This window comes from Rhinolophus ferrumequinum, chromosome 6, assembly GCF_004115265.2.
Source record: "Rhinolophus ferrumequinum isolate MPI-CBG mRhiFer1 chromosome 6, mRhiFer1_v1.p, whole genome shotgun sequence".
In the NCBI taxonomy this organism is placed as follows: Eukaryota; Metazoa; Chordata; class Mammalia; order Chiroptera; family Rhinolophidae; genus Rhinolophus; species Rhinolophus ferrumequinum.
In genome coordinates, this window is record NC_046289.1 from 24,195,166 (window position 1) to 24,209,236 (window position 14,071).

At 45.5% G+C, this 14,071-nt stretch overlaps 1 protein-coding gene across 2 annotated transcripts in view; it reads right to left on the reverse strand.

Moving 5' to 3' along the window:
* Positions 1-11,218: 11,218 nt before the first annotated feature.
* Positions 11,219-14,071, reverse strand: part of LIN52 (lin-52 DREAM MuvB core complex component) — a 97,477-nt gene continuing 94,624 nt past the window's right edge. For both annotated transcript variants that reach the window (XM_033109640.1, XM_033109641.1), the window contains exon 6: positions 11,219-13,193. In XM_033109640.1, coding sequence (XP_032965531.1) covers positions 13,138-13,193 — 56 coding nt within the window. In that variant the 3' untranslated portion in view covers positions 11,219-13,137. The remainder of the gene's footprint in view (positions 13,194-14,071) is intronic.

Below are 14,071 nucleotides of genomic sequence, written 5' to 3' on the forward strand. Positions count from 1 at the left end.
GACTTCTCATCTGTAAAATGGGAACAACAGTCCCTACCTCAAGAGATTGGTGTGAAGAGTCCATGAGACATTGACGTAAAGGATCTAGATTACTATCGGGGGGCCTGGTGAATGCTTGAGTAAATGTTAACCATTTTTGGCAGCAGGAAGGAGTGACAAGAAGAGAAGGTAAGTGGGTGGGAGGAGTTGTGGGGAGGTAATGGAAGCCCCTTCCCCAGAGGAGCCACTGTTACTCTGCAGGAAACCTGCAGCCTGTTAACACCATTGCTGAGTATGTAGGGAAAAGACCTCATTATTACAACTGCTTAAGGGGGGCAATTCAGCAATGTATTAAGTTACGTATTAAATATTATACATTAAAATAAAAAGTGCCATGGCCTTTGACCCAACAGTTCCTTCACTAGTAATCTATTCTACAGAGATATTTGCACACACACGCAAAGACTTAAATACAAGTATCATAACATGGTTTGTGGCAGCAAAGGACTAGAACCAACCTAACTGTCCATATAGGGATTGTCTACATGAATTATGGTACACCCATACACTGGGAGAGTATGTACCTGTTAAGTCTATATATACACCAGCGTGAACAAGATCCAAGAGAAATTAAGTGGAAAAAAAAAAAAAAGCAAGATGTAGGACAGCGTATAGATCCCACAAGTTGGTACGTAGAGGTCTGAAGTTCAGCAGATAGGAAGGAGACGTATTTTTCACAATCCACTCACTTTAAATATGGTTTGCATTAATTACCTTTTCAAAAGTATTATAAAATTAAAAAGCAATCGAACACTTTTTTTTTTTTTAATGAAATGTAACCTGAAATCTGAGTTCTCAGGCTGAGTGGCTCTGGTTGCACTATGGGTAGGGACGGAAGCATGTCAGAGATGCCAGTAGCTCATCTGCAATGCCAGGTCTTTTTGGAAGGAGCACCTGAATGAATGGCCCATGAGCACGTCCAACAGCAAATCTTTGGCTTTGAGATCAATGGTCAAAGGGCCCCCCAGCCAGGAAGAACTTAATGTCATAGGTGACCGGATACCATGAGTCCAGGCAACCACGTGGCAGCTGTGCACTGAGTGCTATGGTGGGTGTGTGGCTCTGGAGAAACAGGGAAGCACAGGCCAAGTTGTGGCCCTGGAGTGGCCCACGGTCTCGGGGCTGAATTCCCGGAGAGGGGTGGACAGAGAATGACGCTCCCTCACAAGAGAGCCCAAGCACGGTCTGGGACCCTTGGGCTTTGGCTGAGAGCCCTCCCCCATAGGGTCACACAGTGAGGGCACAGAACAGGGCCCCCCAGCCCTTTGCTCAGTTGCTGGTGGAACATGGACGGCAGCTGCCCAAGGACCCTTCTGAACATCCTCTGTCCTTCCTTCTGACTCCGGAGCTAGAAGCCAGGATGAGTCTGAGATCCTCTAATGCTCCTGTGTTATTGCTCCAGATTGTCTCCATCGGGCTGTGGTAGCTTTCATCAGTTTCCCTTCAGAGCCTCAGAGGAACATAAGTTCTTTTATTCTAATTGAGGTATGGTTTACACACAGTAAAGTGCACAACTATTTGTTACTGCACAGCTTGATGGACGTTTACACATGTACTCACACACACCTACTCCTGTGTAACCCAAGATAGAGAATATTTTCTGCACCCCAGAAGTCTCTTTGAGTCGCTTCCCCGTCAACAACCCAAGACAACCACTATTCTGACCGCTATCACCCCAGATTAGTTTCACCTGTTCTGGAATTCCATACACATGCAATCATATAGTAGGCACTTCTGGGCCGGCCTTACCTCTCTCCTCATTCTTGTTTGTGAGATTCATCCATATTATTGTGTGAAGTAGTACAGTAGTTTCTTCTTTATAACTGACTGGCATTCTATTGAACGAATATATGATGACTGATATGTTCATTCTCCTATTGATGGACATTTGGGATTTTGCCAATTTTTGACTTGCACAAATAAAGTTACTATCAACATACTTGCATGTGTCTTTGGTGGATGTCAGCACTCATTTCTGTTGGGTGTGTACTTAGAAGTGGAATTAACAGTGATACAGAATTGTACACCTGAAATCTATGTAATTTTACTAACAATTGTCACCCCAATAAATTAAAACAAACAAACAAACAAAAAAACGGACTTGATTTAAGGAGGAAAGAGTTTGCATAAACACATGAATCACAGCTTTGTGTGACTCATTAGGAGAATCTTTTAATACCTGCTGATAACATGCATTTGATATTATATGTATAGAAACTACTGTTGATTAGAATAAAAACACTATAAGCCGCAAAAAAAAAAAAAAAAGAAAAAGAAGTGGAATTAACAAAGACTGTGTATTCCTGACGGTCGACATGGGGACTCCACCTTCCCAGGAGTAAAGCTTTGAGGTAGGAGAGGCGAGTGCACTATGCAAGTCCCCTTGGGGAACTATGTGCCCCCAGTGGCTGTGGAGGGGAGAGTAGCTCATATAAGAAAAGAAAGGGGCAGGGAGAGAGCCAAGTGAAGAAACACAACACGGTTCTCAAATCAAGGCCCTGGTGACAATGACGTCAAGCGTGTCTACATGAATGGAGGCTGGGAGGACAGGTGACTGCAGGTTTTGTAAGGTGGAGTATGTATAAGGAAGAAGCAAGAACTAAAGGTCTCAGTAGATTTTTGTTTATTTCACCTCATGGAAAATATATTTAAAAAAATTTCTCCTTTCTCCTTTTGCCTTTATTTACATAACCACCAGGGTTAAGAAAATGCTTTCAGTAACCCAAATATCATATGTGCTTTAAATTAGAGAGCTCAGCATCTGCCCACTAGAACATTCCCAGCTCTGCAGAAGGCTCCCTCCAGTTGCTTCCCCGTCAGTCCCGCAACAGGGGTAACCAGTTTTGACTTCTATCACCATAAACTAGTTTGTGCCTGTTTTTGAACTTGACTTACATGGATTCCGACAGTTTATGTCAACATTTATTGATATAATGTGTCAAACACATTGCAAAATACAATCAAATGATACCTCACTTGATCGGTATTTTTCCACTGTACTGAAGAGAAACCCAAGTTCAACAAGGCTAAGAATCCTACCCGAGGCCACAAAGCTAGTAAGTAGCAGAGCTTGGATTCTAAGGAGAGTGACCAACTGTCCCCTCAGCAGGACTGTCCTTTGTCCTGGGAAACCACTGAGTCTCGAGGAAAATGGATGGCTCGTCACCCTACTTCAAACGCAACAGACTGAAAAGCTGGGCTCCTAAATCGTCAGGCTGGATTCCCTTCCTATGGCTTAAAATTTCATGAAACAGTGTATATCTTGTTAGCACAATCTTGTGGGGAATGTTCTGTCTCAAAAAAACTGTGATATCAAGATTTTATCTGGTTCTATTTGTTTGCTGTGTTTTGTTTCATGTTGAAGAAAGAGATTTCATTAAAAGTGGATCTGAGTTGCGTAAGAACAAAGTTATTTATGTTAAAAGGGAATTCAGGCATATCAATCCATCAAACAAGGATTTTTTTCAGCATTGTGCACTGAAAAAGAAGTTTAAGACAGTTCTTGACTTCAAGAAGTTTATAATTTACTTGGGGAGTTAAGAGTAGAGTTTAAGGAATAAAATTAGAGGGTAACAAATCATAATAGTCACCCATATTTGTGTGCTAATTATGTCCTGGGAGCCTTACATATTCTATCTCATTTAATTCACACAATCCAGCTATGAGATAGGTAATGCTTTTATGCCCGTTTTGGACAAGGAAACCAAGGTTTAGTGAGGTGAAGTGATTTGTCAAGGAAAAAAATCATTAAAAAAGTCATTGAGATGTACGTATGAGTACACTTAAGATTTGCGCACTTAATGTAAATGAGTTATATTTCCAAGCAATGTTTATTGAGTGGGAAACTGACGGAGATAGGGGAAATTTTTTTCCCCCCTGTTCTTGAATATCCTATCTCCAATAATTTTGGGCAAAGTTTAAAAAATGTGCTTTGGCTTATTATTTCATTTCAGTAATTCAGGTCAAAATGGCATTTTTAGCCTCAATGATGAGTGCCAGTAGGCACAGCCTATGGCTGTGAGGGTAGAGACCAGCCTTGCAGGAGGCTCCAGGAGCTGCCACACACCAACAGGCCAGTGCAACTCTCTTGGCCCCCAGGCCGCACATGCCGTTGGTCCCACAGTTCAGCTCCAGTCTTCTGGTGGCAGTCAGTACCGTCAGAAATGCGCTGGGCAATTGTCCCCTGGGTCCTCAAGGCCAGTTCCTGTCTCCTGCAACACAACCCAAACTTTATCCCCTCACTCGACCTCCTGATCCTGACACCCATCTCTGCTTTCCAGGTTTGCAGGCCCCCACCCAGAGACATCTTCATCATTCTTCCCTGACACGTCGACTTTCATTTTCCTAGGACGAATCTCATTTGACAATCCCCTGCCCATATTTCTAAGCGATCTGGGTCTCACTGTGCTTTCTCTGTCCTCTCTGGGGTTTGTAACACCAATCATCTGCAGGTTTCATTAGCATGCTGTTTACCCCTGTCTTTCAGATCATTAATGAAGATGCGAAGTGAGACACCAGTCCCCATGCCGCCCACCCCCCATCACATGCCCCCTCCCGTGCCCGGCGCTGCTGCTGGAATCATTATCCTTCCTGGTGTGACAGGGTCAGAACCAAACCAATTTGCATCAATCTTTGGTGATGTTGTGAAGTGTCGCCTGCCCTGCAATCCTCATGTTGTAACAATGGCTTCAGCTGTCGGTTCTGGAGTGCTCCTCTCTCCTTCGGTGGGCTGATCAGATCTTGCCGCCCCAGCTAGTCGGGCTGAAAGCCCCACAGCTAACGTAATGGTCAGGCAGGATTCAGGACTGCACGTGGCCACGTTTTCCCTTTGTTTTGCTATCCTGAGCTGGGCAGAAAGTAGTGCCTCTTTGGGAAACGGGATGGACGAGTGCGCATACTGGTGAAGTGGAGGGGGAAGCAGGATGTGGCAGGCACAGAATTTTTCTTACTCCTCATGACAGTTATTTCTGCTGAGGGAAAATGAGGAGCAAGACTCCTTAGGTCAGATGCCTGAGCTTGTATAGTCCAGGTGCTGGGGACTGGGGTCGACGAATCATTTCTTGGGGACAAAGTCCGTTCTCCACGATTTTCCTGTGTCATCTGGCTCTGATCTCTTCTTCTCATCTCTTTGGGAAACTGACTTTATATACACACTTGTCTCCCATAAAGGTGAGAACCACCTCCTTCGCCCTTCAGATCCCAACCTGCACGGCAGGCACCTCACTCCCTTTCCGGATGGTGCAGCGCCTCTGTCTGGCTGTCTGTGGTGACACAGTGAGTGTCATTCCGGACGCTGCCCTGACCCGTGCCTATGCCCGACGCCTAACTCACCTTTCCTTCCTTCTCTACAACTGGGAAGGGGAAGGGGAGCAGGAAGAAAGCTGTGAATGAAATGAAACTCTCACACACACATCGAAAGTAGCGTTCGGCATGTCCCAGGGCTGGGGAAACTCAGCCTTAAGAGTCTACAACAAAATTAGGTGAGATTATTTTTCTCAATGTAAGGAATGGACTTCGGAAAAAGAGCTCTTTTACGACACTGAGCACACACCTACTGGGCAGATGCTTTTCAGAGTGTGAGGAGGGGTAGGCCGTGGGACTATGTGGTTTGGGAATAAGTTGTTTCACGCATATTACATGTGATGGAGTCTAGGGCAGGGCTAGACGCTTTAGTAGTTACTCAGTAAATACTCAGAGATATAGATAGACATTTTTATACACAAGAGCAAATTTCATTACAATAAACAAATGTCATCAATTGACAGTGTGTATGTGTGTGTGTGTGTGCACGCATGCACACGCGCATATTACTAGGTTGGGCTGACACGCAGGGCATTTTAAGCCCTGTATACATGTATACCCTGTATACGCCAAACTTCAGAGGCTTTTTTCTCCCTATACTATAAAAGCAATACATGCTTCTGCAGAGTTTGGAAAATGTAGAGGAAAACAAAAATTACCCATAATCCCCCAAACAGACAGCAAGCACTGTTACCACCTTGGTCTATTTCCTTCCAATTTCTTTCTCCCACACATTGGAGATCATTTCACATTTAAATTTTATATCTCACTATTTTCGCTTATCCTTACGACAAACCATTTCTTCCATGACGTCGTAACCTAAAGTATGCAAACATACTAAGTGGCTGCAGAGTGCTTCACTGTGTGAATGGACCATAATGGACACGATAGTTACATGTTTGAAGGATCTCTGGGCCAGTTGGTTTTGGTTAAGTGGGGCTGTGAGGGAAGCAAGGGACGAGGGTTGGTGGTAAGAAGGTGGAAGCAGCAGCAGCAGAGCTGCTGGAGGGCAGCAGGAGGTCAAGGAGGAATCCTCAGGAGCTTGCTTTGCCATGAGCCACCCATTCCTGACACATTTCTAGTTCTGACCCCCGTGCGTCCTTTGCTTGTGGCCCTGCCCCAGGCTTTGCCGGCAGCCGCAGCCACAGCCAGTGCCTCTCACTTCCATTCAGCTTCAAGTCACTGACTTTTCCAACTTGACTCTTCTCAGCTGCCCCTTTGTGTGGAGCCGCAGGCTCCTGTGGCTTCACTGCATTTGGGGGCCCTGGGATGTGACCTTCAACCCTGCCTGACCCTGAGGCTTTGGGCTGCAGCATCAGGCCATGCTGCTCTCCACGGGCTCCCAGAGCGGGCAAAGCTAAGAGGAGGCTTCTGGGGTGCCCAGGCCTGGGTGGACCCTGCTCAGTCCTGGAAAGGGAGCATTTGGGAGAAGGGGGAAAGGACAGAAAAGGCAGGGAAGAGCATTCCTGGGCAGTGACTGGAATGGCGTGGATACTCTACTAGGACTGGCAAGGCTAGTGAAGCACAATGACGTGAGCCTTCTGCCAAGCTCAATGTCAGCTCGGAAACCTGCCTTTGTCACAAAGAATACTTTTCCCTCCCTTGCTTATTAGCAACAAATGGTCTCCAGTGTCATCGACAGTGGGATTGGCTGAGCGTCCATGCTGGCAATGACTGCCTCGGAGGCTGGAAGAATGGGGGCAGGAGAGGTGTTCAGGAAACTGTTAGGTCTACTTAACTGGCTAGTCAAGGTAACCAAAAGTTATCATGTACTTCCTGTAAGGATGATCAATTTTTAACACGTGAGTATAATAAAAAATTAAACACTACATTGAATCCAATTTTAAAGATCTATCCATCAAGGAGATACATAATGGATAAGATATGCCATGTACTGTTCTAAACACTTGCAAGTACTAATTTAATCTCCACAACTACCCTAGGAGTTAGGTGCTATTATTGGACCCACTCCACAGATGGGTAAATTAAGGCACAGAGAGGTGAAGCAATTTACCCAAAGTCACATAGCCAGTAAATGGCAGAAACAGGATTTGGATCCAGGCAGCCTGACATCAGGGTCTATGCCCTCATCCACGGTGCTAGGATGCCTCTTCAAATTGGAAAAGGTCCCGAGGACACCGAGGCTCAGAGAGAAGTGACTTGCATGAGCCTATCCCTGCCTTTCTCTCAAAATCCAAGCTCTTCCTATATCTTAGACTAGCAACACAGTTGTGAACCCTGAGGATCGTGGGATAGTTCATTCTTTCAGCAAATCCTTATTAAGCATCTATTATGTGACAGGTACTGTTCTAAGTTTTGCTTATGACCAAAGAAAGTGAAGGAGGCTGAACAAATTTGGATCGATTCTTTGACATCTCCCAAGAGGTATCTGAAAAGTCAAATCTTATTGTTCTCTCCGTGTCTCAGATACATTTCAGGAAGATGGAAAAACAACAAAACAACTCTGATGACTTGAGTTTTCTGGCTTCTTGGATTCTACATAATTGAGTGTTTTCTGGTATTGGAGGTGACTTTCAGAAGCATCAAGTGTAGATCAAAACAGAGAGGACAGGATAAAGAAAACACGTGACTCCCACTCAGCTCCGAGCTCGAGTTTAATTGAGACTCCAACTGCCACTCTCTCCTGCATTCCTTTATGCCTGGCTATGACCAAGTTCTTGGTTATAGCACCCCCAGTAATCCCTGTAATGGGCTGCAACCCTGGGGGAGCTCTTTCTGTTTAATGGCCAACCTCTGAGTCACACAGAGTGTGGCCAGTTGTGGCTTCTTGCCCTGGCAGCTGATGAGCCATTTTTCTGTTCTAAAAAATAGCTCTACCAGGAGAGAGAACTGGGATAGCGGGCAGGGGCCAGGGAAGGGCCAGAGCCATAGAGGTGATGGGTGCTGGAAGTGAGGGCTCCTTGCAGGTCATGAGCTCTCTGCGAGTAGAATTCATGTGTGTGCTATCCTTGAGATCATAACTGCATAGGGCTTTGATGTAGTTACAGGATGGTGCCAGTTACAGCTGCCCATGATGCCACCATTGTGGACAGGTGGGAGGAGGGATGAGGAGACCAAAAGGGGGTGATAGGCAGAAGGTGGGGAATGAACAGGGTGAGGCAAATAGCAGGGAGCGGGCTTCCCTGAGGGTCAGGACCCGCTCAGGTGACAGGACCATGCTGAGCCCAGAGCAGCTCCCTCAAGCCAACTGCCTCTTTCCTCTCTGCCCACAGCCTCAGTGTCTGCTGCTTAGAGTTGGGGAAACACTGCAGCAGCTGCTTGTTTAGAGACCCTGTCCCCTCGCTGTGACTCCCCCACCCCTCAATCTGTCTTCTGGTTAGAGTCGTGTGAAGCGGAAGACAATTTGGGGCTTATTAGTGTCCCAGGGAGACATGTAACTTGTGTTGCTGGGACCCAAACAAGCAAGAGTCTTAGGAGCAAACTCCAGCCGAGAAGAGACTATGGAATTGTCTCACCTCATTACAGGGAATGGCCTTCTTTGTGTTTGTGATTCCGTACGGTTGTCCGATCGCTTTTGATCGCTTTTCTCCATTTGCTGGCTCAGGCCATGCTGGAATTGTGCTAATTAAAAGAGAAATGGACAGGGTGATCCTGTCAGCCCTGGTTACTGGCGGGGACAAAGCGGAATATTATTCTGAGGCAGTGCTTTGTGAGGGCCCTTCTTCCCGATCTCATTAGGACGAAGGGCCCATAGGAGGGCACGGCTCTGAACGCCTGGCCTGGCTAACGGAGAGCTGGCGTGTTCGTGTGCTAACTAACAGGCTCTGCCAGTACTTGCGCCAGGCAGGAGCCTCACGGTTGCACCTGGTGCCACCTAAAGCCCCCAACTACCCCTGCTCATCAAGAAAAAGTGTTGGCAAAGGGTGGGCCTCTTTAGGCAAGTCAGGCACTCATGCCGAAAGCACTCCAAAGCCGAAATAGACAGGAAAAGTCACTTATGGGCCAGTCAGAACTGAGAAACTTGGAGAGACCACTGTTTGTCCACTCTTTGGGGTTGGGCGTTGCAAAGCCATCTGGTGAAATGAAGCCCATGCAGGGGTCAGGCAGTCTAGCAGCTCTCAGATTAAGAAAACAGAAACTGGAGAACACAGCCAAACGCTTGGAGATGGAGTTTGTGCGTAAGTTGAGAGCTGGTTGTAAGAAGCCATGTTATAGGCCCCCTGGGACGACCCACCTCGGCCCGTCTGCCCATGTCTTCCCTTTCTGCTCTGCCTGTTTACCTTCCTGTAATGCCTTAATCCTAATCCCTACACAGAAGGGACCAGAGCATTCCAATAGAAACAATCTTGGCTTTATTACAAGGCTCCTGTGGAAACCCAAACACCCTTTGGAAGCCATAAGGGCGATGGAATGACTTTTACCAGCTTCATTTTCACTGCCTAGAAGACAGAAGGGCTACAATAAGCTGCAGCTAGAGAACCAAAAACAAAGAGCAGTTAGCTAGTGTCCATTTAAAAAATATGATAAGAGGTACAAGAAGGTAAAGAAAAATTAATGATGGCATTGTGATATCAATGCAATTAATATCCTGTGAACTTTTAGTGCTCAAACAATGGAAGGAAAGCCAGGCAAATTAGCAGAGGCCTAAAACTGAGAAACTTAAGTGAGCAAGAAGCAATGAGACTGCTGGTGAGAAAAGATTTGAGCAAGAATTTGAAAATGTGCCTCCAGGCACCGATGCTGTTTGTCAGAACAGTGCTGCTCACAGCCAACAGATATGTTACATGAATGATATTAAGAATGGCAAAGGGAAAGGGAAAACAAACCTGTGGGCAAATAATAAATAATTACTTATTGGAAAAACAAACTCTAAAGATTTGGAACAGAATAACACACTGTCCCTTTTTAGTCAGCCAGCCAGCCAGCCAGCCAGCCAGCCAGCCAGCCAGCCATGCTTTTCTAGATCACAGAAACTTATCGTCCACCCAGATATTTTCTTGGAAATCAGGGATGAGCCAGTGACGCTTAGCAATTTGCTTTCCTTAAAATGGAATGTTTTCTATAGAAGGGCATTGGCAGTTTTATCATTGGGTGACAGCAGTAGTACCGATTGACACTTCCTCTTCTTTAGTTCTTGAACAGAGTTGAAAAGGAACTTATACTAAAGGTTTTAATAGGTGGCAGAGCAATATTTGTTTTTAATCCATCATATTTTACTGGAAGTCTGCAAATAGATAGGTTCTGAACCCCCAAGTCAAAAAGACACTGAAGAAGAACTAGATGTGTGGGAGACAGCCATAGCCTCGGGGAGCTTATAATGTAACAGGGCAACAGGGTATGGACGTGGATCACTCCAGTATAAGGCAGCATGTGGTAAGTCATAAGGGTGGTGTACCTAAAGGCTGTAGGAATGCAGGGGGCAGGGTTATTTCCAGCTGGATTACCAGGGATTCATAGGAAGGATAAGCTTGATATGCGCAGAAGGGAAGTGAGGCTTCCTAGGAACTCAGTGGTAGGAGCAAAGGCTTTCAAGGGAGGAACTGGGAACTGTTCCGATTCACTGGGACAGAGACTTCATATATCGGAGAGGAAGGAAACCAAGCTGGACGGCTGAGCAGAATCACGTGCCGAGAGTTTCAGATGCCAGGTGAGAGATCCAGATTTTATTAGCAGACATGGGGAGGTATTAAAGATTTTTAAATACTACGTTAGCGAGTTGAGTGGTAATGAATGAGCTGGGTGGCAGGTAGGACAGACTGGAAGCTGGGAGACCAAGTAGTAGGTGCCCCATAAAGCCCCACACCACCCACTGTGCGATGAAGGGGAAGATAGTGGATTATTTGTCATCATAGTTGCACTTTCTGATGAGGTCTATGCTTTAAACAGGCAACTTGGTGCTTTGAGGAAAAACTCACTCTCCTATAAAAGGGACATATTTATTATGACGACACAGAAACCATCATATACAAAGTGCAATCTTCTAACACCCTGAAATACATACATGCACACACTGCACATAAATTTATATTATCAATATAAAACACATCATTAACATTTCTGACGACAAATATAAAACCAATAAATATCTCAATTCTAAAACATCTACTTACATTAAGTGCTGGTGAGTAAGATGACAGTAAAAGAAAGAGGCCAAAGCAGACCAAAACCAACTACATAGCTTCAGGTTACAGGCTTGAGTTGGTTTTGAGGTGGTATCCCAATATTCTCCACATATTTCTCAATTTCCCCTTCTGACGTCATCAACTCTCAAAAACAGGACAGAGGAAGAATTTGATATTATGGCACTATTTTTTGTGCACACATACACTCTTCAACCGCATTTAAGATAAAGGAATGTCAATAATAAGCTTAACCTTAAAATCAAAGCCTAACCTTCTATATAGCATCCATGCAGAATGTTTTCCTTCTCATACTCATCCTTTGAATCTTGTGTTCAATTTTTTTCCCTCTTGTCAGGAAGTAAAATTCTATGGAGGATCAAATGGCACAAATGAGAGAAAAATCCGACATTAATTCTAGCATGGGAAACAAGGCATAGTGTCAGAAAATGGACCAGTTATTAAATTGAATAGAGCTGGACCATGCACAGACACTCAGGACCAAAAACCTGACCACAGCTTTCCTTTTGTCCAAACACCCTCAGACTACTGCCATATGGAGGTTCTTTTCATAAAATTTTGAAAAACCCATGTACTCTTCAAAACAATAGAGGCTGGGGGCTAGCTTATATGACAAAATATGGAGAACACATGTAATCAATACTATCCACAGGCTAGATTTTCAGGTTTCAACACAGAGACAGATAATTGGCAAAGAGCTCATAAGAGTTATATTTAAGTGAGGAAATTCTTCTTCTTTCATCTGTGTGTTTCTGTCACATGGGTGAAATATCTGACATGTGCTGTAAGAAAGGACAAGGGGGGCAAATCATTGTCACTCTTCCCCAGAACATTCCTTTAAGGTCAATTGAAGTTTCTAGTTTTTAAATCGATTCTCTTTTCCTATCTTTCAACCCACACCAACTTTCCCTCTTGAATCTGTAACAGATTAACTAGAACTCAAAAGTCCTTTCTGTTACCTTTAAATCGATCTTGAGGTCTAGAAGCCAATGCAACCTTGCATGGGCCTTTCACTGTACAAGCTAATCCAAGAGGATCCGGGGAAGGAATCCCCTTCCCTGGAGTCAGAATGGACGGTGGGGGCTGGGAGGTGGGGAGTGGAAGGCATTGGGGTATGGGACATCATGAGAGGTGTAGAATTTTAAAAGCAGGTATACATTTCTGGAAGATTCTGGTTTCTCCAGCTGGGGATTCTTGGAACCTAGTATACACTGGAGAGTTCACAGGTCAAGCTGCATGGTCTGGTCCAGAATCTAATTGGTCTCTGGGCTCCTCGCATCATCAGTACTTCCTAAGAGATCAAGTGCAACTCAACCCATCCAATCAACGTCACAACAAACTTTGCCATCACTGAATCAAATCAACTGTAAGATCCTGAATCACTTCCGGAAACGAGAAAGCAGGACTTTGACTTTTAAGAACCATACGCCCTCGGGTGTTACCAACATCCGAGGCAGGTGACAGTCAAAGTCTGGAAGCTGACTGAACAACTGCACCGATCCTGGGGTAGAAGAGATTCTTCTCCTGCTGCCGAATGTCCTCAGAGGCGCAGAGTGCCAGGCGCAGGGGAGAGGGTCAGTCTTGGAGGTGTGCCCTCCAGCCTCTCGCCAGGGAGCAGTGAGGTCCGCGCCGTCAGAGCTGCACTGGGAGAAGAACGTGGTTCCAGCTCCCAGCCCATCCTGTCCACAAGCTGCTGCTACTTCTTGGGCTTCTCTAGAATGTTGAGAAATTTCCCCCGTGTCATCTCTCTGGCTGGAATCAAAAAGCAAATGAACGATCAATGAAGACCTGACAAAGCGATCACAGGAAGATTTAATTAAAAAATGCAGATTAGGGCCGGCCCGGTGGCTCAGGCGGTTAGAGCTCCGTGCTCCTAACTCCGAAGGCTGCCGGTTCCATTCCCACATGGGCCAGTGGGCTCTCAACCACAAGGTTGCCAGTTCAATTCCTCAAGTCCTGCAAGGGATGGTGGGCTCCGCCCTCTGCAACTAAGATTGAACACGGCACCTTGAGCTGAGCTGCCGCTGAGCTCCCAGATGGCTCAGTTGGTTGGAGCGCAGGCTCTCGACCACAAGGTTGCCGGTTCACTCCCGCAAGGGATGGTAGGCTGTGCCCCCTGCAACTAGCAACGGCAACTGGACCTGGAGCTGAGCTGTGCCCGACACAACTAAGACTGAAAGGACAACAACTTGAAGCTGAACGGCACCCTCCACAACTAAGATTGAAAGGACAACAACTTGACTTGGAAAAAAAGAGTCCTGGAAGTACACACTGTTCCCCAATAAAGTCCTGTTCTCCTTCCCCCATAAAATCTTTTTAAAAAAATGCAGATTAATGAAACTGTATACAGAGTTGTGGCCACAACAGATTCAATCACTACAAACCTCCAAAGAGGGGGTAAAACAAACCACCACTGACAACTAAAACTGTACAAAGCTGTTCTGAAGTTGGTAATTGCTATAAGGCGCAAGCCAACTAGGGAAGACTTTGTCATCCAACCTTAAAAAAATCACCAGGGAATTCCCTCCAAACCTCTCTCTCTCTCAGGAACGTAACCTAATACTCACGTTCATTCTCTCTAGAGGTTTGCTCTTGGAGGCTAAAAACCAACCAAGATGACAGTCTCCTCT